Source organism: Agrilus planipennis, unplaced genomic scaffold (genome assembly GCF_000699045.2).
Source record: "Agrilus planipennis isolate EAB-ADULT unplaced genomic scaffold, Apla_2.0 scaffold111, whole genome shotgun sequence".
NCBI lineage: Eukaryota > Metazoa > Arthropoda > Insecta > Coleoptera > Buprestidae > Agrilus > Agrilus planipennis.
The window spans coordinates 454,057-478,352 of record NW_020438907.1 but is presented as its reverse complement, the minus strand read 5'-3'; the positions used below and the strand labels follow the sequence as shown (position 1 = coordinate 478,352).

Sequence of the window (24,296 nt, the reverse complement as noted above, 5' to 3'; positions counted from 1 at the left end):
TTTGAAAATAATTGCTATGTAGAAGACACATTAGAGTCGTCTCCATCGGATTTCAGACGAATATCATATAGGATAACCTTCGTACTTCCTGCAAGTCTTTCTTAGACTTCACCAATAATGATGTGTCCATATCAGTATCTATAGATTCGCTTTTTAAATCAGCAACCAGAACTTGCAAATTTTGAATGTCATTTTTGTATTTATCGCATTTGCCATCTGAGCCAGATCCTTAAACTCAAACATAAGAGTTTTCAAATCGTTGAGAATTTCAATATAGATTGCACACATAACACCATTGTTTGTGAAATCAACACAATAATACGCCAGCAACGCTTTGGTTTGCCACAAAAATCAAATAACTTTACCTCAGATACCGTTATTTTTTTTAAAATCAGCATTAGCATGAGATATGCAAAAGATCGGGATAATATTATTGAAGGATAAACTGTTGACAAAGATAGGAATTCGCAAATGTCCCAAAAAAGAAAGAAAATGCTAAGTTAAAAACCATATCAAAAAAGTCCATTGTAAAAAAGTACCCAGAAACCCTTTAGACGATTCCAGTTAAACTTGAACAGTTAAAACTTCCTACTTTCAACCCCTGACGTAAAACTCGTTAAAATTGGGACCATTTAGACCACATAAGTAACATCACAACGAAGGAGCACATATAACATGAAACTGATTGATCTTGTTCTTTATAGGGTGTAAGACGTAGCAATGTCTTTGTTAAATCTAACAATTCTTTAAATTATTACAGATTACAATAATTATTATCAACAAAGATTTATACCCACCATAATTGGAAAAACAAGATATTATTTTACAGCTTGAAAGCAAATATCCAATTTAAGGACTTTGCAAAGCATTTCAAATTAGAGGTAAATTTAGAGTTGGTGGCATACCGTGAGATCCTTTATATTCATATAATGTAACAACTCTAACAAACAGTAACTGTTTTATGACACTAGATATCTATTACACAATGTAACTATCATTTTTTAATTTTTTATTGCCTAATTCTATCTCAGTTGGTAGGTCACGCTTGATCAATATTTACGATATTCATCATCATGAGGTAGACAGTCCTAAGATTGGTTGGATACGCACCTCCTCTGTTCTCCTATTCTTTTTAATACCTCTTCGTTTATTACCTTCTTTATCCACGGTATCCTCATCGTTCACCCGTAACACCACATTTCGAATGCTTCTAACCTTTTCTTTTCCGCCGCCCCACTGTCCATGTTTCCCCGCTCTAAACATACACATTTAGCAATCTTTTTCGAATTTCTAACCGTTCGCAAGCATAGAAGTGACTTCTTTTTCTAGAAGGTGACTCGACCTTACTTGTTTTTTTGTTTAGATTATACTCGAGGAGGGGAAGTCTTCAAAAAGAAGAGAGGATGTGTCGCATTCTTACCGACTAAAACCCCTCCTCGAGCGGGGAGATAAACCCTGTGGGTTGCTCATCTCCAGTAAGAAAGTGTAAGGTTGGAAGTTGGGGATTGGGGATAGGGATGAGATGGGAAAAGTGTGGGTAGAAGGGAGTGTTGGGGAGGAAACCGAAGTAGGTGGTCCACCTCTGAAGTGCTGCGCTACCTTCTGCTTAATATCTCTACTGCATTTTCCGTCCTAACTTACCTGACTTCCTAGGTACCCAAAATCAGCCACTTCTACTAATTTTTCGTTTTCTATCTTTATATTCGCTCTTTCCCTACTTTTTCTTCCCTTGTATACCAGTAATCTTGTTTTACTTCTATTTATTTTCATACAACACTATTTTATCAATACAGCTTCCATTTTATTTAAAGCTATCACTAATTCCTCCTTGCTAGATGCTAATACTGCTGTCATCATCATCATCATAAGGTCGTCGGTCCTAAGACTGGTTGGACACGTACCTCCACTTTTTCCTGTCCTGAGCTAAACTTCGCATTTCCCTAAAATTAGAACAGCCCACATCCTTAACTATTTGCGAACAGTAATCTAATCTAGGTCTACCTCTACCCCTCTTAACTCCTGTTTCTGCCTCTAATATGTCTCTGACTAGATCTTTATGCCTGAGAAGGTGTCCTACCAACCTATCTCGCCTATTCTTTATTGACTTCCTTAGAGTCCTCAGTTCTCCAATTCATTCCAATACCTCTTCAATTCTAACCATTTCTACCCACGTCATCCTCATCATCCGCCTATAACACCACATTTCGAACGCTTCTAATCTTTTCTTTTCCGCCGCGCCCACTGTCCATGTTTCGCATCCGTACAACACCCTGCTCCAAACATACACCTTTAACAAACTTTTTCGAATTTCTAAATTAACTGTTTACGAGCATAGAAGTGACTTCTTTTTATTAAAGGCGACACGACCCTGCGCTATCCTCTGCTTTATATCCCTACTACTCCTTCCATCCTGACTTATCTGACTTCCTAGATACCTAAAATCAGCCACTTCTTCTAATTTTTCGTATCCTATCTTTATATTCGCTCTTTCCCTACTTTTTCTTCCCTTGCATACCAGTATTTTAGTTTTACTTTTATTTATTTTCATACAATACTGATCTGTCAATACCGCTTCCATTTTATTTAAAGCTATCTCTAACTCCTCCTTGCTAGATGCTAATACTGCTATATCATCTGAAAATCTAAGCATACTAATCTTTTGCCCTTGCACAACTATCCCTACAGTTGTATAGATTAAAAAGTAGCGGTGACAGAGTGCATCCCTGTCTGACTCCCTTCCTAATATTTACTTTTCTACGTTGCAGCCCCAGCTCTATAACTGCCTATTGCTCTTTATACAAAATAAGTATCACTCTTCTATCTTTGTAACTCATCCCTATATTTTTAAGTATATTTAACATCTTGTCCCATTTAACATTGTCAATAGCTTCTCTAAATCTACAAAGCCTATGTACGCACTCTTTCCTTTTTCTATCGTTTTCTCTATTGTTACTCGTAATGCTAGAATGGCCTCCCGCGTTCCTCTATGTCTTCTAAACCCAAATTGATCTTCCCCTAATAGTTCTTCCGCCTTTTTTTCCATCCTTCTCTGTACAATTCTATTTAAGATTTTTGACGCATGGGAAGTTAAGCTAATTGTTCGATATGTCTCGCACCTATCCGCGCCCCTATTCTTAGATAATGTTACTTCTACGTTTCGTTTATAATCGTCTGGGACTTTCCCCGTTTCGTAAATGTGACCAACTAGTTTAAACATACGATTTCTAACCTCTTGTCCTGCATGTTTTAGATTTTCCGCTTGTATCCTATCTACACCTGGCGCCTTATTATTCTTTAAATTTTTTAATGCTACATCGAACTCTTCTCTCATAATGGGATAACCAAGCTCATCTGTTTCCACACTATCTTCCTTCTCTGATATATCTCCTAACTCAGGGCCTGCGTATAGATTCTCTAAATATTCTTTCCATCTATCTGCCTTTTCCTCATTTTCTATCAAGATAACTCCTGCCTCGTTTCTTATATTATTACAATTGTATCCTACATCTCTAAAATTTCTTTTAATTATATTAAACGCCTCATCGGTTTTACCTACTTCAAACTTTTCTTCTACATCTTTACACATCCTATCAATCCACTGTTCCTTAGCTGCCCTACACTTCCTAATTATTTCCCACTTGATAGCTTTATATCTTTTTTACCATTCTTCGTCTGTCCTGTTTTTGTATTTCCGCCTTCCGTCTATTAATCCTACAATCTCATTTGTTATCTAGGGTTTCCTACTTTCGTTTTGTTTAAGGCCTAGTATATCGGTAGCTGCTGACTTTAGGCACGTTTCTCCCGCCGCCTTTAGTATTTCATCTGTCCTTTTACCTAGCCTATCACTCGTTTCGTTACATTTTAGCTTTTCTAAGTCGAGACGTCTCCTACCTTCCCTCTTTTTTAGAATTTTCAATTTAAGATTGGTCTTCATAACTGCTAAGTTATGATCGCTATCTATATCTGCTCCTGGATAACTCCTACAGTCCTTCACTTGATTTTTAAATCTTTGCCTAACAAGTATGTAATGTAACTGATATCTCCCTAAATCACCTGGCATCTTCCACGTATAGCGCCTCCTAACGTGATGATTGAATAAAGTATTCGCGACGGTTAAGTTACGTTTATCGCAAGATTCTATCAGCATGTCTCCCCTATCATTTCTATTGCATAATCCAAAAGAACCTGCTATTGCACCCCCTTTATCTTCACCTATTACTGCTTTGAAATCTCCTAAAACTATTAGGTTCTCCTGTCCTTTCGCTAACCTTAACACGTCTTCTATATCTGCATAAACTACTTGTACGTCTTCATCACTGTATGATGATGTAGGCATGTAGACCTGTACTAATACACCGTTCATACCGGCTTTAAGATTAATTTAACCATAACTGTCATATCGCTTTTTTGTAAATAACTTTCTACACTCTGCTCTACTTTCCTACGCATTACAATTCCCACCCCGAATTACCTTCTACTGATCCTGTATGTATTACTCTAAAGTCCTCTCCAGCTTCGGACCAACGGACTTCACTAATACCTACTATATCTAATTCTAATCTATCCATCTCTACTTTTAAATTGTCTAATTCTCCTACTTGCCTCATTGTTCTAACATTCCACGCTCCGACTCGTGAAACATTGCACCTATCCCTATTGCACTTATTGATGACATCCCCCGAGGTAGTCCCCACCCGGACATCCGAATGGGGGATTAGTTTACGTCCGGAGTGTTTTACCCGAGAGGGCGCCTTCATTTAATTTGTGACATACAATTTACTCGGGATCATAATGTGGTGGTTTCCCGTTGTTTTCCACATCGCAGTATTGTACATCAGGGTGCCATACCGATCCTCGTGATCTCTGCCATCCTGAGTACTGAAAGAGCTGCTGCCCTCTTTCAGGGACTTGTCTTAGTCTGGTTTCTCTTTAAGAACCCCTCCATTATGGTTGAACCTATGGTCCGGCTCCCTAAATCATCGAAACTCGCAAGCCGATCCACCCACTCTAGTTTGTACAAGAGTTTCGTCAAGGTTCAAGTCCCGTATCTGCGAATCTAAGCATATTAATCTTTTGTCCCTGTATATCTATCCCTACAGTCCTACTATCTTTAATGATGTTGATTGCATCTTCGATGCACAGATTAAAAAGTAGCGGCGACAGTGTGCATCCCTGCCTGACTCCCTTCCTAATATTTACTTCTCTACGTTACAACTCCAGCTCTATAACTGCTTGTTGCTCTTTATCTTGCCCCATTTAACACTGTCAAAAGCTTTCTCTAAATCTACAAATCGTATGTACGCACTCTTTCCTTTTTCCATCGGTTTCTCTATTGTTACCTATAAAGCTAGAGATATTGCTCCTTTAAATTTATTCTGAGCTTTTATGGAAAGATAATTACTATGTTCATGCTGACTGTACGTATTTGGACAAAGGAAGATATTTTAAAAACTCACAAAATCAAAACAAAGGGCTTATTTGAAAAAATATTTCACGCATTGCGTTTTGTATCAATAGTATAAATTTTTTGTAGTGCTTGATACCCTCATATTTTTAATTGAAATTAAATTAAATTTATAAAGTTTAGTTTCATTTAGGGATAAATTAATAAAACTAGGAAGTAAAAGAAGCAGGTTGAATGCTGATTGAGATCGTCGTTATTGAGTAAGATAAGTCTTTTGATATGTTAGATATTCCTATTTATTTAGTTGTACAATTGTTTAGAATACGTAATAGAAAATAGTAAATCCTGTCTTTTGTTTACATAATAAAAAAATAAAGACACGTGATAGGTGGGGTGGTGAGAACTACCGGTAGATAGCGCTAGTAGGATTCATAAACGCTGAAATTTAGTAAAACTGTTCTGTAACTTGCTATGTTTTTGTTCTATTATACAGGGTGTTTCTGAAATGAGTAGCAAGCTTGCAGAAGTTGATAGGACCATAAGAGAAGAAAATTAAGTAAATGTTTGGTGGTCCAAAAGCCCTCCGTACTTATACGGACGATATGGCTTCGATATCAATAAATATTAGAATGATACTTAAGAAGGAAAGTTTATAGTTGATTGTTAATAAGACAAAGATTGTGGAAATAGGTGACGTTAAGGGTAGAGAATGAAAAAAAGGACGAATGTAATATGGAAAGGAAAAATACGAAAGATTAAAAAATATAATTACATGGGAAACATGATAGGGGAAAATATTTATGAGATACGTAATAGCGAAGACTAACGCATTATTAGGCAGAAGAATTTTGGAGGAGAAAAACATTAGAAATAGGTTCAAAAGATATCTATGAGAAGGAAAGGGAGGAGGCCAAAGGGAGTTGGAATTAGATTGTATCGAGCCTAACAAGCTTAGATCATGAATTCTTTAATAACAGAAAATAAAAACCAGTTTCGATTATTTTATTAGCAAACACAAAGATTTTATAAAAACAGAAATACATTAAAATTCAAATAAAAATAAAATCACAGAAACAGAAACTCAAAACCAAAACAAAAATGAAAACCAAGAATAATAAAATTATAATGGGTAGGTATATATCCTTACGTTATTACAAGTAGTCTTCGGACCCCCGTCCGAAGATGAAATGAAATCAGGATGGAGAAACTATTCTCCACACTTCACAAACGGTAGTCTTAGAAATGCGTCCACACCCTTTACCATTAAGATGTCTACTGTAGGCGGGAGGGCTCGTGGTGTCAATCGATGATCCGATTCCAACGCGCCCTCTTACGAAAACCCCGTAACTGCACATCATAAAAGCGCGATAGCAGAACTGTAAGGATCTGCCTATCCTGTTACAAGATCAAGAACAGTTAAATGAGTGAGGAAGGAAGAGTATGTGTGTAAATGGGATGATCTGTGAAATGATAAAACATGGTAGAATGCATAAAGGCTAGGATGTTGGAACATTGACAGGGGGAATTTGTGCCAGAATTTTTGAAAGAAATATACGACAAATGATTGCAAGATTTATAATGGGAAATTTATGTACGAATTGCAAGTTTTGGATGAAGAAGGGTGAAAGGTTTTGAAGAATATGTAGTGAGAAAGGAAACTTTGTTGCTTGTACTGGGAAAATATAATGAAAGTGACATGATAACTGAGATCCGAAAGTCTGATTCGTTTGAAAAGTATATGTAACATTAGAAAAGGAAAGCATATTGAGGGGGGGGTCAAGGATAATGTTAAAAAGGAAGCAAGCTAGTATTTAATTTAATTTTTTGTTAATTACGTCTTGTATGAAGAAGGCTTGATTAGAAGAGTACTGTAAGCATAGATATAGATAACATAAGGTTAAAATAAATATATATATATATATAATAAGTGCCTTTACTAAAATATGTACTGCAATTTTTTAGTATAAATATTCGTTTAGTATATGTTAAAAAAATCATTTGGAGTATATTTAGTGTTAAAAACTAAACAATATACGTAATAAATAAGTTTTGTCAGAACTATAAATTTCAAGACAACAAAAGGATGATATATCTGAACGTAATGCGCACGCGTAGAAAAATATCTGCAGTTGATAATTCCCCACCAAACAGAAATAAAAATTTTATAACTTCTCAATTATTTCAATAAATCCCTAGAATTCGAACTAGGTGTAGGTTAACCATAAATCCCCTGCGATTCCCCCCTCGGTGAATGTTTATTTATTGTGGAAACTGTCACTCGAGATGTAGGCATTTAATGTGGGTGTTATTAGGAAAAACATTTTGTTTAAAACTCATAGTTATTATATGCAGATGTTTTAAAACTATAATAGAATACGAAAATAACAGCGAAGTAGGTATGTGTAGCTATTTATAGGATAACACATTTCCTTACTTAATGTGTAACTACTTATTAACGTAAGTAGAAGTCAAGGTTATATTCACAACACTGACATTGCAGTTATTGTACTTGGAAAATAAATAAACCTAGATACGAAGGTGTTATAATTTGAATCAACATTTTACATTTCTTTTATCTAAAGAAACTACTTGCGATTAATTTATTTTTCAAATTTCACCTAAATCTGAAACAAACGAACCTTACGGTTATCCTAGAGATATCGACACTTTGGGAACTATAAGCGTAGTTGAACCTGATTTGCAATGAGCAATAACGGCTGAAGCATTCGATTGTTTTTTTAATTAGTTGATATTTAAAATATATTTTTATTAAATTTAATTTTGGAAGATTAAAATAATTTTTAGGGTCCCGTACCTCAATAAAAAAAAAAAGACCCTTATAGGATCACTTTGTTGCCTCTCTGTCTGTCTGTCAGCCTGTCAAGAGCCTTTTTGTCAATAGAGCGTGGAGGTGAAACTCAAAATATCAAATAGTCAGGTCTGCCATCTTTTGGAGCTGTGAAAAAAATCAAACTTCTATGTCAACGAAATTAAACGTTACGGCCGTTTATGCCGCATATTTTGACACTCGCGAATCATCCTATACCCTACAGGGTACTTCCCACTTAATTAGAATCATGAAATTTGACAAGATGCAATGTCTTATAGCACAAGTATATAGGTATAGGGAAAATCCAAAAACCGTAAATTTGTAGTCATATCATGAAAGAAATAATTTCTTAATTGTAATATTGTAATTATATGTTGTTGGGATCAATTGTGGAGGGAAACTCAAAACATACACGGAAGAAAACGGCAGAAATTATAATATAATTCGCAAATCGTACCTACAGCAAAACTCAATTATAATTTTCCACTGACGACCAATATTACAATTACACACACCGCAAATAATAAAAATGTAAACGTACAGTTTTAACGTTTTTCTCTCAGCAATTCGTTGACCTTGACTTACGAACACCTTTGAAAGACCTTCAATGTAATTATGTATTTTTCTGTTCTATTGAAAATGTGTGTCATTCGACATTGAGAAATCATAATAAAAATGTTTTATGACATTACGGAATATTTGCATAGTGGTTTCGGTATTCTAAGCAGGGTATTTATAAATTTTTATGCGTTCGTAAAATATTATTGTGTTTATTCTTAAAGCAAATACGCGAAACATTCCAGATTAGTTTCATCAAAATTGGGCTTGCCAATAAAATTTCGTTGACAACTGTGACTGAAATGATCAGTGACCACGTTGTCAATGCAGTACTACTGAAGATGTCGGCCGTAATTGCCGACGAAACGTCTGGACTTAACAATTCATTTAGTAGACTACGACTTTTCAGCACGAATCATAATTTTACCCATCAGTGTTGTGACGAACGTTGTCTGCGATTTAATTGCTTATCAGGTTAGAATTGAGTTTGATTAAAATTGGTTCAACCGTGTTAACAAAAAAATTACACGACTCACTTCGTTCAGGTTCTCTTTGTATACCCCAAAAATTATAATCGTTGAATTGAATTAATTGAAATTAAAGCTTTCATTCGTTTGATTGAACCACGAACGAAATGTGTTGTACTACTCTTGTATTTTCTTAAAATTAAATTACTATGACTTAAACTAGGATTCAGTTAGGTTACGTTAGGTTGCGATTCAATAGGCATTTAGAGTTGAAAATAGGAGTCAAAAAGTCAAAATTTCAAGTTGCAAGTCAAACTTTCAAGTTGCAGGTCAAAATTTCGAGTTACAAGTCCAAATAAAAAAAGAAACGTTATGTCTGGCCCTTCTACGCCTTCGCAGTTTAACAAATGTCAATATAAATTTTGTATTAATTATTCATTATATTGTGTAATATTATACTTGCTTTCAACACCTTCCGAGAATTGCGATATCTGTCAGTTTTTATTTTAGACTAAAGTGTACATATTGGGTCTGCTGTACGAAAAGATGCACCTCTACGGTTTGAGGAAATACTTGATTACTACTAATATAAATATTGTCAAGTCACCAGTTGAAGTGACTTGACCTTCATCTAATCTGCTTCATTATCGTCATGCTATCGTTCTAACGCCAAAAAACGTTCACCAGAAAGTAATCTGCGTCTAACATAAGAAAACAGCGAATAAAAATACGATTGCGTAAGTAAGTGAGATAATATGTTTAAATATCAGTTAAAAACAGCTTGAAGACTTGGAATAAATTAGTAGCGGGGCAATATGGTGCGCGCGTGTGTTTTAATTTTGTGTACGTTACCGTTATTTACGAATGGCCTGAAAATTCTCGGATTATTTTCACATTCAGGGAAAAGTCATCATCAAGTGTTCGAACCGTTACTGGTAGCTCTAAGTGAAAAAGGACATGATGTTACAGTTATTAGTTTTTTTCCACAAGAGAAACCACGTCCTAGATTTAAAGATATAAGTTTGACCAACTTATCAATGCCTGGGTCAGAAGTAATGAATGTTGATACGAAGGGTTCCAGAATAGTGAAATATAAGGCAATCCTACTAATAAAGATGTTCGCTGATTCAATTTGCGGGCCATTATTATCGTCACCACAAGTGCAAAACTTTTTAAAAGGAGATTTAAGTTACGATGTTATACTAATCGAGTTTTTCAATTCAAACTGCATGATGGCTATTGTAGAAAAGGTTAAAGCGCCTACAATTGGATTGAGCTCGTGTGTTGTGATGCCTCACTGGAACGATCACTTTGGAAATCCAGACAATCCGTCATACATTCCTCTAATATATATGGATTATTCTGACCAACTCAGCTTTTTGGAGAGGGTGGAAAATACTGTCATGTTAGTGTTAACTAAATTATACTTTAATCTTGTTATGGATTCTGATACACAGAAAACAGTGAATAAATACGTATATGGTGTTTCCTCTATTGCAGAAGTTAGCAGAAATGTAAGCTTAATGCTAATAAATAGTCACTGGAGCATTTCTAGACCCAGACCTTACGTACCCAATATGATTGAAGTTGGTGGCATGCATCTTCCACAACACAAACCTCTCCCACAGGTAATGAATTCATATTTCCTCATAGGAAAGAAATACAAAAATTCCAGATTGGAAACCTTATGATTAGATGTTTGTCTAAAACTGCTGAATTATTTTAACATTCCTTATAATATCATTACATAATGAAATGATGCTGCTGAATTAAATTTGTGATTAATTGTGATAGACAGTCTGTGATTGAGAGCGTTCACTCGACCCTCTGTTAAAATCCTTTTTCTATTGGGAAAATAATGGTAAACCACAACAATATGTTTGCCTAGTATCAGTGTTCACGCATAGTGGTAGGTCCTTCTTGGTTAGCAATCTTCCTAACTAACATTATAAATGCGAAATTGAGTTTGTTTGTTTGTTATCTTTTCACGCCTAAACTATTCAACCGATCATCATGAAAAATTGGACACACGTTGTCGAAGGTACAGAAAAGCACATAGGGTACCTTTTATCTAGAAAAAATACTGTTACCAAGGGATAGAAAAAATTAGTTTTATGTAGTCGATTTCACGCCTTAACTGTTCATTCGATCATCATGAAATTTTGTACACACATTGTCAGGGATGTAGAAAAGGACATAGGGTACCTCTCATTCAGAAGAATAAATGCTGTTCTCGAGGGATAGAAAAAAATTAGTTTTATGTGGTCGTCGATGATTTTTGAAACATATTTAGGACATAAATGCGAGCGAAGCCGCGGATAAAATTTAGTAATTATATACGCCCAATTTTAACATATTATCTATATATGAAGAATGTCCACAGCATTGCAAGCGATGCTATTTTAAGAAGAAAATTAAGTATTTACCGGTTGCAGAAAACGGTAGTAAACAGATTATCTTAATTCAAAGATAATACATACATAAATATTTGGTGCGTTCAAAGACTTAACGCAATTAAAAATTATAACACCTTATCGTAAATTTTATTGCGTGTACTTATACGATTCATGTCTGTTCATGATAGCAATTCCTTTTTAGGAATAAAAGAACAACTTCAACACGTTTTTGAAAGTGTAATATGTTTGTCAAATAGTTCATTAAATATTTTACTATATGAATAGTATTGTAGGAAGTTTAATTTTATCGTTTTATTAATATAAAAATATCAAATTTAATACTACACCACGCTGATACCAAGTGTAAATGCATATCTTGGCATCACGTAACTACTATCATCATCTTATCATAATTATTAATCAACCTGTACGATTAGTTAATACTAAAAATAGGATTCTTACATTGATGAAGTCGCATAATATAATAAAATTGGCTGGAAGAATTAGCGCGTGAGTATCTATATAAAATAATTTGGATGCATTCGCAATGTCAGAATCCTTTAAAAAAATGCGAAATAATATATAAAAGAAGTTGCCGATGTGCCGATGTATTTAAAGCAAAATTGTTTAAACAAATGCTAAAAAATGTTATTTCTAAACGGGACAATTTTTTTCAAATTATTTATTTCTACAATAGGTACTTTATTTTTTTATAAAGTTGTTAGAATTACTGGTAGGCGGGCAGTCTCTCCGGATTACGCCGGAAGGTAGGGCCGAAGGCTCCCTTCATCCACTTTTTAGTAATCGTCTGAATAAATTACTGCCCCAGCATTTCTTTAATTGATCCGAGGAAACCACAGAAAAACCACGGCAGATGAACCTAAAATCCCTAATGCTAAGCAATGACCTAAATCTCCAGGTCATGGTGCTCGGTAAATTCTGGGAAGATTGTGGTGTCTGTTTAATTGAAATCGGTTGCACTTTTCAATACAGGAATCGCGCTTCGCTTCATTTCTTTCTCTCTATTGCGCTTATGTGTACAAAATGAAGTCATACGATGCGAAGTTCTTTCTCTGTTCTTTTACCTAAGGTCCAAATAACCTTTCCTTCTCGTATTTTCGAATGCGGAGATCTGCACCTCGACGACCTGTTCGATTATCAGATGGTGTGGTCTCAGATTCAGATACATATTATCCAAGGCCGTCGACGGTTGGATCTACTTTTGCCAGTACGAGTACCTTGCGAGCTTCTTCAGAAGTCCTTCCATCTCCGATTTTGGATTTTGACCTCTGAAGTGGCTCGTCACTTATGCTAGTGAAACGGTAGGAAGCAACTCCAATCTATGACGGCTTTTAGACCCGAATCAGGACAGCATCAGACCTAATTGTATTTTGAATGTCCTTCACTTTCATTCATACGTATTTACCTATAATTTTATCTTATCGACGGTAAGAAGGAAATTTACTGAGATATAAAACCGAAAAGTGTAACATCGCGGGTCACGCGTCATGCGGCGCGTGTGACCTCTGGTGGATATGTCCAAAAGGAGTCATTTTAACTTGCTTCAAAAGCTAACCTGTAAGTAGCAACCGATAATCCGAAAATTTCCATTTCGACAAATTGGCAGCAGATCGCGTTTACGCTGCACTGTATATGTATTGCACATGCGTTTGTGTTTGTTTTTTATTTGTACTTCCTCTCTACAATTTTGTGTAGTGCAAGTGTAAATGTTTTTAATAAAACCAAGCCAATATTCTTCGTTCGTCCGCTAGAAATAATGTTGTATTTTTGGGGTATTTAGCAATTAGATAATGTAACAGTTTAATTAAACAATACTACTATAAAACATATACAATCTAAACAAGTTTCACTTCTTGCGCGTGTACACTAATACACGCTCGCCCCTGTTTTTATAAATTGTTTTTAATTATTTAAATTATTTATTATTTTATTTACACGTTGTGTGTAAATTTATTAAAATATCGGATAACATTTTGAAATGCGGCCGCCATATTCGGTAATCAGCCATGTCGTACGTACCTATCTTTATCTGGCATTGTGCCCTTAGTATTGTAAATGTGTACAGGGTGTTGAACGTCCAACTTATAAAGCTTCAAACACACGCATTTGTTTTTTTCAAAAGGAATACTCTATACTCTGTACCTGTCGGTAATCATTTTTGAGTTATAAGAAATTTTTGAGAAAAGCCATCTGTATCATCAAAGTCGTTCTAAAAATGCCATAAAAAATACGAGGGTGGATTGATAAGTTTCCGGCCTGACCAAGAAAAACAAGGTTTTTAAAAATTTTTTTTTTTTATTTCTCAACATAATCTCCTCCAAGGCTGATACATTTCTCATAGCGGTGTTCCAGTCTATTAATGCCATCTCTATAGACTGATTCGTCAAGCTCCTCAAAATAACCATTTACAGCTTCGATTACTTCTTCATTGTCCGCAAATCTCTTACCGCCAAGCCATTTTTTGAGATTAGGGAACAGAAAATAGTCACTCGGGGCTAGGTCTGGAGAGTAAGGAGGGTGCGGCATCAATTCAAACTTTAGATCGTTGATTTTAGCCGTCGCAACGATTGACGTGTGCGCTGGTGCGTTATCGTGATGAAACAAGATTTTTTTCTTCGCCAGATGAGGTCGTTTAATTTTCACCTCGTGGCTCAAACGTTGCAATAAGTCTGCGTAGTATTGACCAGTGATAGTATTACCCTTTGCAAGGTAATCAATGTATATAATACCTCTTGCATCCCAAAAAACAGTAGCCATAACCTTGTTCGCCGAAAAAATTGTTTTTGCCTTCTTTGGAGTTGGTTCCCCTGGTCCAATCCACTGTTTAGACTGTTCTTTGGTTTCAGGAGTGTAGTGGTGGACCCACGTTTCGTCAACGGTTACGAATCGACGCAAAAATTCGCTTGGATTACGCTTATACAATGACAAATTTGCGGTAGAAATGTTTTTTCGAATCAATTTTTGGTCGACTGTTAGCAAACGCGGCACCCATCTTGCACAGAGCTTTTCCATATGCAAATGTTGGTGCAAAATATGTTGCACACGTTCATATGACATCTTACAGGTCTCAGCTATCTCACGCACTTTCAATCTGCGGTCTCCCAGCACTATTTGATGAATTTTTTCGATCATATCTGGAGTTGTGACCTCAACGGGGCGTCCTGAGCGAGGCCCATCAGAGGTGCTCACACGACCCTTTTTAAACTCGGAAACCCACTGCTTAACGGTTGAATATGACGGGGAGGATGTCCCCAGTGTTGAGTCCATCTCTTTTTTAATTTCCTTCGGCGTTAACCCCTTCAAATAAAAGTATTTGATGACAGCACGATTTTCCTGCTTTTCCATTTTTACGAAAACCACAGAGGCGTCTTGTTCAGCGTGCTGTCAAACCTACACTAGCAAGGAGATCGGGCTGAAACTATAGCTACAAGCTATCCAAGGATGGTACTATAGAATGTCACCTCAAGGTAGGCCTAGTGGCGTCATCTCTTGGTTAGGCCGGAAACTTATCAATCCACCCTCGTATAACATTCCATTTTAAATGATGTCTACTTCCGGTATAACTAGTATAACTGGTGACCGACGATTAAAAATATTTTAATAATGAAGAGCGTGAGCTTCTAGGTTATTTGTCGTATTTTTGAATCTCTGGTCGCACTTTTAAGTTTAAAAACCTTTAATGAACGGGTTACTTGATAAACCCTTTATGCCAAATATCGATAAAAACCTTCTTATTGTTTTCCTATATTTTTCCCTGAAGTTTACCATAAGAAAGTTGTTTCAAGCTACCGATGATGTAAATATTAAAAATACGCGAGAAACTTGAACAAGTACATTTAAGCTATATGCACTTAGTCTAATCTTGGCAATTGCTTCGGCTAGAAAAGGTTGAAAAGCAAATTAAAAATGTACAACAATACCAAAATGCAAATACTCAAAGTGTGGGATGTCCTTAAAGATTATAGAATCATCATCCCACTCCTTATGATACTGTAACTTCTAGGACATCCCACAAAATACCTTTCTAAGAATATGAACATGACAGTATATTTAATTGTTTTCTTGAAAATGCCTATTTAACCGAAACAATCGTACATTCTTTGTATTTTCTTACTATTTAGAAATCCCAATGAAATCACTTCTACAATTACAATTTAAATTCGATTCTTCTGACAGTATTTATTCAAAGTTTTATACGATTAATTTAAATAAAATCGCATTAACGAGAGTCTGATTACAGTTTCGTAGTTTATTCTTTTTATTTCAGAAAAGTATTCATATAACAAGTTTGCTGTACAGAAAAACGTACCTCTACCGTTGGAGGAAACGTTTAATTATCACTAATACGAATATCGTCAAGTCATACATAATGTGAGATGACCTTCATGTAATCTGTTTCATTATCGTCATACTACCGCTCTTCATTACCACATAACTATAATTTAAAAAAACTAGTTAACAAACCTTTAAATCAGCCGTAGTATTTCGATGCGCAGGAAAGTAATCCGTGTCGTATGAAAGCAGCGAATAAAAATACGATTGCGTACGTAAGTGATTCTAATATCAATTCAAAACAACCGAAAGTACTAGAATAAATTAGTTCCCGGGCAACATGTTGCGCGCGTGTGTTCTAATTTTATATACGCTTCCGCTGTTTACGACCGGCTTAAAGATTCTAGGTTTATTTTCGCATTTAGGGAAAAGTCATTTTCTCGTGGTTGAACCTTTGTTGTTAGCGCTAAGTGAAAAAGGACATGATGTTACAGTTATCAGCTTTTTTCCACAAGAGAAACCACCGCCCAGATTTAAAGACATAAGTTTGAAAAATTTATCAATGCCTGGGTTAGAACTGATGGAGGTGGATACTAGCGGCTCCAGAAGGGTAAAATATGAAGGAGTCTTGTTAATAAAAATGTTCGCAGATTTAACATGCGGACCATTGCTATCATCACCGCAAGTGCAAAACTTTTTAAAAGGCGATTTGAGTTACGATGTAATATTGGTCGAGTTTTTCAATTCAAACTGCATGATGGCTATTGTAGAAAAGGTTAAAGCGCCAACAATTGCTTTGAGTTCGTGTGTTGTGATGCCTCAATGGAACGATCATTTCGGAAATCCAGACAATCCCTCTTATATTCCTGTGATGTTTATGGATTATTCTGACCAACTAAGCTTTTTAGAGAGAGTGGAAAATACTGTCATGTTAGTGTTTAACAAATTATATTTTAATTATGTCATGGACCCAGATACTCAGAAAATAGTGAATAAATACGTAGCTGGTGTTTCCTCTATTGCAGAAGTTAGCAGAAATGTAAGCTTACTGCTGACTAATAGTCACTGGAGTCTTTCTAGACCTAAACCTTACGTACCCAATGTTATTGAAGTTGGTGGCATGCATCTTCCCCAACACAAACCGCTTCCACAGGTAATGACCTTATATCTTCTCGTAAAGCGGAGTATTAAATTTAAGATTAAGGGTTTTTATAACCTACTGACTTGTTTGCGTTACTAATAGTATCAGGTTATAATGATATGATACTGTTGAATTAAATGTTTCATTAAGGTTCATACATATGCAGAATTTCTGCGTATGTGAGGAATATCTACACTTGTGTAAACGCACAGTGCTTTTAAAATGTAGTAGATGTCAATTTCGTCCAAGGTATGTAGTAGGCATGTAAATGATTCGTCTCTCACGGGAATTGGTTTTGAAGATTTTCCCGCCTTTTCCGAGTATGCTTTAAATGCCCCCCCCCCTACTCCAAAAGTTTAATTACTGTATTACAATTAAAAGAACTAAAGTGATTATGTTAATACTATCTATATGAAACATTTTGAAATTTAATAGTGATTGTGAAAATTCAAAAGTTTCCCAATTACATTAGTTCGATAGATAGATAGATCTGTGACCTTAAGTGATTTTCAGTTTTTTTTACCTTCTAGGTACATCTACTTTTTGTCAATAAGTTTTTACTTTAATTTAAACACACCATATTGATCAGACGTGTACAATTATGCACCTATAACTTGACATGATGTAATTGTTATCACAATCTTATCATAAGCAATTATTTATCAACATGTACTATAAAAGGATATTAAAAATGTGAAATTGCAACGTAAACAGCAAATATTGTGATATATATTAAAAATTGTTGCTAGTCCCGGGTTGCCTACAACTTCACTGGGAGCAGAAACTACACTGTTTTTCGGGTAGGCGCTTTTTTAAGAACAGCAGGGTATTACAAGTGCGTCTAACGAACGTTCAGCTACAATGCCAATAAGGATACGTATCCTCAGGGCGTTACACGACATTAGCACAACACGCAAATTATACCTTGCTTCGATGTTGCGTCAGTGAGCCCTTGTAATTAAATGCAGTCATACACACGGCGAGGTACGACATGAAAACGACACGATATGCGGGAGACATGGCGCCGGACAACATTGCTCCTCAGTCGCCTCTTAGAGTATTTACGTGGCGTGAATTTTATGAATTTCTGTAATAAAATTGAGAAATAAGGCATACGAACATGATATGAATTTAAAAATTACACTACAAATTAATAAAATATCCGTATTTGTATAATTTTAAATTTATAACTGTAATTCGTTTTTGAAGAAACAGTCTCACAATACTTAAAAGGTGGCTAAAGTTTTACAGGAAGAATTCATCTTCGAAAAATTATTTTAAACTAGACTATAAATTTTTTTAACAAATTTTTAAATACCTTTTCTGTCTAGTGTAAATAAATTTTCATTCTTGTGAATAAATTTGTTCACTTTTAGCTTTTTTTCAATAAGGGTCACAATTAAACAGTTTTTAATTTGTATCTTTTATTCCCACGAATGTATTTGCGGGTGACTTCGCTTTCCGTAGATTTAGCTGGCATAGCTTGTTTTGCACTCAGGGGGCTAGTGGCGGGTCTGTGACACTCCTATCTCTATTTCTAATCCCTGCACCTTTAAGTATATTTAACATGTTTTCCCATTTAGCCTATACGCGCTTTTTTCTTTTTTTATCGTTTTCTTTATTATTACCCGTAATACTACAATGGTCTCATGGGTTTTCCTGTTTGCTCTAAATCAACATTGATCTTCTCCTAAGAATTATTCGGCTGTTTCTCCCATCCTTCTCTGCATATTTTAAGATTTCCGCCTGTACCCAACTATACCTGATGCCGTATTATTCTTTAAATTTTTTAATGTTAAGTCAAACTTTTCCTTCATTATAAGATATGCTAATTCATATGTCTTCACACTCGCTTTCTTCCACCTATCCTCCTCTTCCTCATTTTTTATCAATGACAGCTATCTCGTTTATTATATTATTTCTACAGTATCCTATTTCCCTGTAAATTCTTTTAATTGTATTACATGCTCCATCAATTATACCTTATTTAAACTTTTTTCTTCTACTTCTTTACTTCATATCATTTCACATTTTATTGTTGCCTTTCCTAATTATTTCCCAGTTTGTCCCTTTGTAACTCGAGCTTCTTCATCTATCTATTTCCGTCTTTCTTCTGTTAATGGTAAAATCGTTTGATGTCCAGAGTTTCCTAATTTCGTTTTTTTTTATGGCGTAATATATCTATCATGTTTTGTATTTCGCGTGCATTCTATCCCTATCACGCGTTATCCTTTTGGTTTGCTTATCTTCTATATTCTTTATAATTTTAAATTTAAGATTGATTTTTTTGTAACTTCTAGAATATGATCGCTGTCCATTTCTTCTCATGGATAACTCCTATATTCCACTTAATTTTTAAATCTTTGCCTAAAGAGAGTGTAATCTAACCAATATTCCCTGAAATTACCTAATATCTTGATCCCAAGGTAATGATCAAATTAAAATGACAGTTACCTTGTGTTTCTCACTAAACTCTGTATCCTTCTCCCCTATCATTTCTGTTTTCCAATCATTATCCCTTCTTTACGTTCACCTACTACTGCGTTGAAATCTCCTACAACTATCAAGTTTTCGTGTCCTATCGCTAAATTTAGCAAGTCTTCCATATCTGATGCATATGCCTCTTCTATATCTTCGTCATTGTAAAAGATGGCATAGATATACAGACCTGCATTTTTACCATTTTTACCGCTTTTTGGTAGCCTTCCACATCGTAATGTTGTGCATCAGAGTGTAACACTTACAACTTACTTCTCTACAGTAGATTTGCCTCTAAAATACACATTAAGAATTAAAATATGTATTAAGTATAGCACTTATTAGTCTCCGATTCTCTACTACCAAATATATTGTAGCGACCACGAGCGTGATTGTGTGCGATCGGGCATACGTGTGTGTGAGCGGGTTATCGATTCGCCGACTAGCCGCGGGCGCCTTTCCTCATGTGCGCCGTATCTGTAAACGTGTGTTCGTACCTGCGTTCCGGGAAAGCAATTAAATAGTTCAACGAAAACAAGACTTTTCCGGACGGCTCGAGAAAGTTCCCGAAAGGAACCAAAAGAGTGTTTAAAGGAAGAGACGATCGCCGAAGAGAGTAGAAGTAAATTGACCGTTGCAGAAGTGAATTAAGAAGCAAATTGACAGTGATAGAAGTGAAATAAATAGAACAGTGAATAGTAACAGTAGTATAAATAAATAGAATAATTACCTAAGTTTAGTAATCATTTAATAGTGTTTTTAAGTTCAATAATAATTAGTGTAAATAAATAGTTTTCTTCTTAAAAGTTCATTTGTTAAACCCACGAACATTACAATATTTAGGAGAAAAAGGTTTTTTTTAACGAATCTCTGCCACCTTTCACTTTAAAGCGTTATACGCAGGTTGCTTCTCGTAAATACTATACGACGGTCATGCTTACGTGACATTTATATATAATTGTATTTGAACAAAGGCTTTCACGGCCGCAATCCATAGTAGAATGAAGATTCGGGCTATAGGGCCGTGGTCTAAGTGAACTGTTCCGTCCAGACGTTTCGTCAGCTACTGCGGCTGACATCTTCAGTAGTAGTGCTGCGTTGACAACGTGAACGTAGATTATATCTCGAAGTCTCGACAGCGACTGTCAGTTGCTACTTCAGTAATAGTGTGAACTACCACTGAAGATGTCAGCCGCAGTAGCTGACGAAACGTCTGGACGGAACAGTTCACTTAGACCACGATCCTATAGCCCGAATCTTCATTCTACTATAATTGTATATTAAAATTCTAGTTACAGTGTAGCTAAAAATTCATACAGCAAGGAGCCGTCTGTAAAATATTACGGGGGTTTAGCAAAACGTAGCAAGAGCGGAGTAATATGAGTTTAAAAATGCGTAACGGTTTTTATTATATTAACGATCCTTAAACCTAAAAATATTGTTAAATAAATAGAAATTCCATGTTTCATCTTTAAAATACATACTATGTTCAATATAAAAGACAAAGAATGATAACAAACAAAAGGGAAATCAATTAACTCATGGCATTGCAAGATAGTCACGCTACTTGACACTTTTCCTATTTTTACATTGATCCGATTACGAAGCCGTCTAAATACGTCCAGTCACTCTCGACTGCTTAACGGATTCGTTGGTGATAATATTGAAAGCTGGTCACTATCCTCTTTTAAAGATAAGAGGTCATATTTCAATAAAACATCCACGATTGTTAGTACGTAAACGGTTGTCATTTACACTAAATATTAGTGATGTACTTTCGCGTGTTTTTGCTTTTAACGGTGTTCTATACAAACGGTGAAACTCTCAGAATTCTTGGATTATTTGAACATGCCGGTAAAAGCCATCATTGGGTTTTTGACCCCCTTTTAAGAAAACTGGCGGAAAAAGGACACGATGTGACAGTTATCAGTTTCTTTCCGCAAAAGACCAAAATTCCTCGCTTCACTGATATAAGTTTAGAAAACTTGACGTACATCGGATTCGAAGTATGGAATTTAACTCGTGTTCAAAGAACTATGATGCAAACAGCCGTTCATCTACTTGAACTGTCGGCGAAACGAACGTGCGCTGCTGTACTCCCATCACCTCAAATAAAGGAATTTTTGAAAGGCAATTTAACTTACGATGTCATCCTGACGGAATTGTTCAATACCAATTGTTTTATGTATGTAGCTGCAAAAGTGAATGCCCCAATTATAGGTTTAAGTTCGTGCGCGATTTTACCTTTCTGGAATGAGTTGTTTGCCAACCCCGACAATCCTTCGTACATTCCTATGATGTTTATGGATTACTCAGATAAGCTGACATTTCTTGAGAGAGTAGAAAATACCCTTGTATTATGGTATCATAAGCTCTATTTTGAGTTAGTGATGAACCCATATACGCAAAAGATTGTTAACGAAAATTTTCCCGATCACATTGATGTTTCGGCAGTTGCTAAAAATGTAAGTTTATTTTTGGTAAACACCCACTGGAGTATTTCTAGACCAAGACCGTTTGTTCCAAACGTAATAGAAGTTGGTGGTCTTAATTTAGCCGAACCTGAAAGCCCTCCTCAGGTAAATTTAGTTGATTATTATTAATGAAAAAAGTTTCTAGATCTAGATGTTCGTTTATTTTAGGTTAGTCTTTAATTTGACGAACAATTATCGTATCATTAGCTTTTTTAAGATTTACGTTTGTGGTCATTTAATTATTGGAATATGGAAACCGTATGCATATACAGTTCTAGTTGCTGTTAATATAACCTTATGTGTACATCGTCAGTTTATATAAAAACTATATTTTCAATGGCAGTTATTTGTGTACTTGTATTATTTACATTCTTTAAATGACAAAAAGTATGCATTCTGAATTTGTAACGTAATTCCTCGCCTTTTATAAATTGTTTATTGATAATACTTGTTCAANATTCTGAATTTGTAACGTAATTCCTCGCCTTTTATAAATTGTTTTTAATTATTTAAATTATTTATTATTTTATTTACACGTTGTGTGTAAATTTATTAAAATATCGGATAACATTTTGAAATGCGGCCGCCATATTCGGTAATCAGCCATGTCGTACGTACCTATCTTTATCTGGCATTGTGCCCTTAGTATTGTAAATGTGTACAGGGTGTTGAACGTCCAACTTATAAAGCTTCAAACACACGCATTTGTTTTTTTCAAAAGGAATACTCTATACTCTGTACCTGTCGGTAATCATTTTTGAGTTATAAGAAATTTTTGAGAAAAGCCATCTGTATCATCAAAGTCGTTCTAAAAATGCCATAAAAAATATAACATTCCATTTTAAATGATGTCTACTTCCGGTATAACTAGTATAACTGGTGACCGACGATTAAAAATATTTTAATAATGAAGAGCGTGAGCTTCTAGGTTATTTGTCGTATTTTTGAATCTCTGGTCGCACTTTTAAGTTTAAAAACCTTTAATGAACGGGTTACTTGATAAACCCTTTATGCCAAATATCGATAAAAACCTTCTTATTGTTTTCCTATATTTTTCCCTGAAGTTTACCATAAGAAAGTTGTTTCAAGCTACCGATGATGTAAATATTAAAAATACGCGAGAAACTTGAACAAGTACATTTAAGCTATATGCACTTAGTCTAATCTTGGCAATTGCTTCGGCTAGAAAAGGTTGAAAAGCAAATTAAAAATGTACAACAATACCAAAATGCAAATACTCAAAGTGTGGGATGTCCTTAAAGATTATAGAATCATCATCCCACTCCTTATGATACTGTAACTTCTAGGACATCCCACAAAATACCTTTCTAAGAATATGAACATGACAGTATATTTAATTGTTTTCTTGAAAATGCCTATTTAACCGAAACAATCGTACATTCTTTGTATTTTCTTACTATTTAGAAATCCCAATGAAATCACTTCTACAATTACAATTTAAATTCGATTCTTCTGACAGTATTTATTCAAAGTTTTATACGATTAATTTAAATAAAATCGCATTAACGAGAGTCTGATTACAGTTTCGTAGTTTATTCTTTTTATTTCAGAAAAGTATTCATATAACAAGTTTGCTGTACAGAAAAACGTACCTCTACCGTTGGAGGAAACGTTTAATTATCACTAATACGAATATCGTCAAGTCATACATAATGTGAGATGACCTTCATGTAATCTGTTTCATTATCGTCATACTACCGCTCTTCATTACCACATAACTATAATTTAAAAAAACTAGTTAACAAACCTTTAAATCAGCCGTAGTATTTCGATGCGCAGGAAAGTAATCCGTGTCGTATGAAAGCAGCGAATAAAAATACGATTGCGTACGTAAGTGATTCTAATATCAATTCAAAACAACCGAAAGTACTAGAATAAATTAGTTCCCGGGCAACATGTTGCGCGCGTGTGTTCTAATTTTATATACGCTTCCGCTGTTTACGACCGGCTTAAAGATTCTAGGTTTATTTTCGCATTTAGGGAAAAGTCATTTTCTCGTGGTTGAACCTTTGTTGTTAGCGCTAAGTGAAAAAGGACATGATGTTACAGTTATCAGCTTTTTTCCACAAGAGAAACCACCGCCCAGATTTAAAGACATAAGTTTGAAAAATTTATCAATGCCTGGGTTAGAACTGATGGAGGTGGATACTAGCGGCTCCAGAAGGGTAAAATATGAAGGAATCTTGTTAATAAAAATGTTCGCAGATTTAACATGCGGACCATTGCTATCATCA

At 35.2% G+C, this 24,296-nt stretch overlaps 3 protein-coding genes across 5 annotated transcripts in view; all 3 read left to right on the top strand.

Moving 5' to 3' along the window:
• The window catches only part of LOC108736964 (UDP-glucuronosyltransferase 1-1), a 79,751-nt gene that overhangs the window by 28,668 nt on the left and 26,787 nt on the right, over positions 1-24,296 (top strand). Inside the window, exon 1 of one of the 3 annotated variants that reach the window (XM_018469588.2) lies at positions 16,173-17,101. The exons of the other annotated variants lie outside the window; for them this stretch is intronic. Coding sequence (XP_018325090.1) covers positions 16,289-17,101 — 813 coding nt within the window. The 5' untranslated portion in view covers positions 16,173-16,288. Of the gene's footprint in view, positions 1-16,172; positions 17,102-24,296 lie in introns of those variants that run through there. 3 annotated transcript variants of the gene reach the window in all.
• Positions 9,854-10,853, top strand: LOC108736965 (UDP-glucuronosyltransferase 2B30). Its single transcript, XM_018469592.1, has 2 exons — positions 9,854-10,664; positions 10,760-10,853. Exons 1-2 carry the CDS (start codon positions 10,075-10,077, stop codon positions 10,764-10,766), a joined length of 597 nt encoding a protein of 198 aa, XP_018325094.1. The 5' UTR covers positions 9,854-10,074; the 3' UTR covers positions 10,767-10,853.
• LOC112904125 (UDP-glucuronosyltransferase 2B1-like) lies at positions 20,948-22,390 on the top strand. Its single transcript, XM_025973424.1, has one exon. The coding sequence runs from the start codon at positions 21,337-21,339 to the stop codon at positions 22,168-22,170; it is 834 nt and encodes a 277-aa protein (XP_025829209.1). The 5' UTR covers positions 20,948-21,336; the 3' UTR covers positions 22,171-22,390.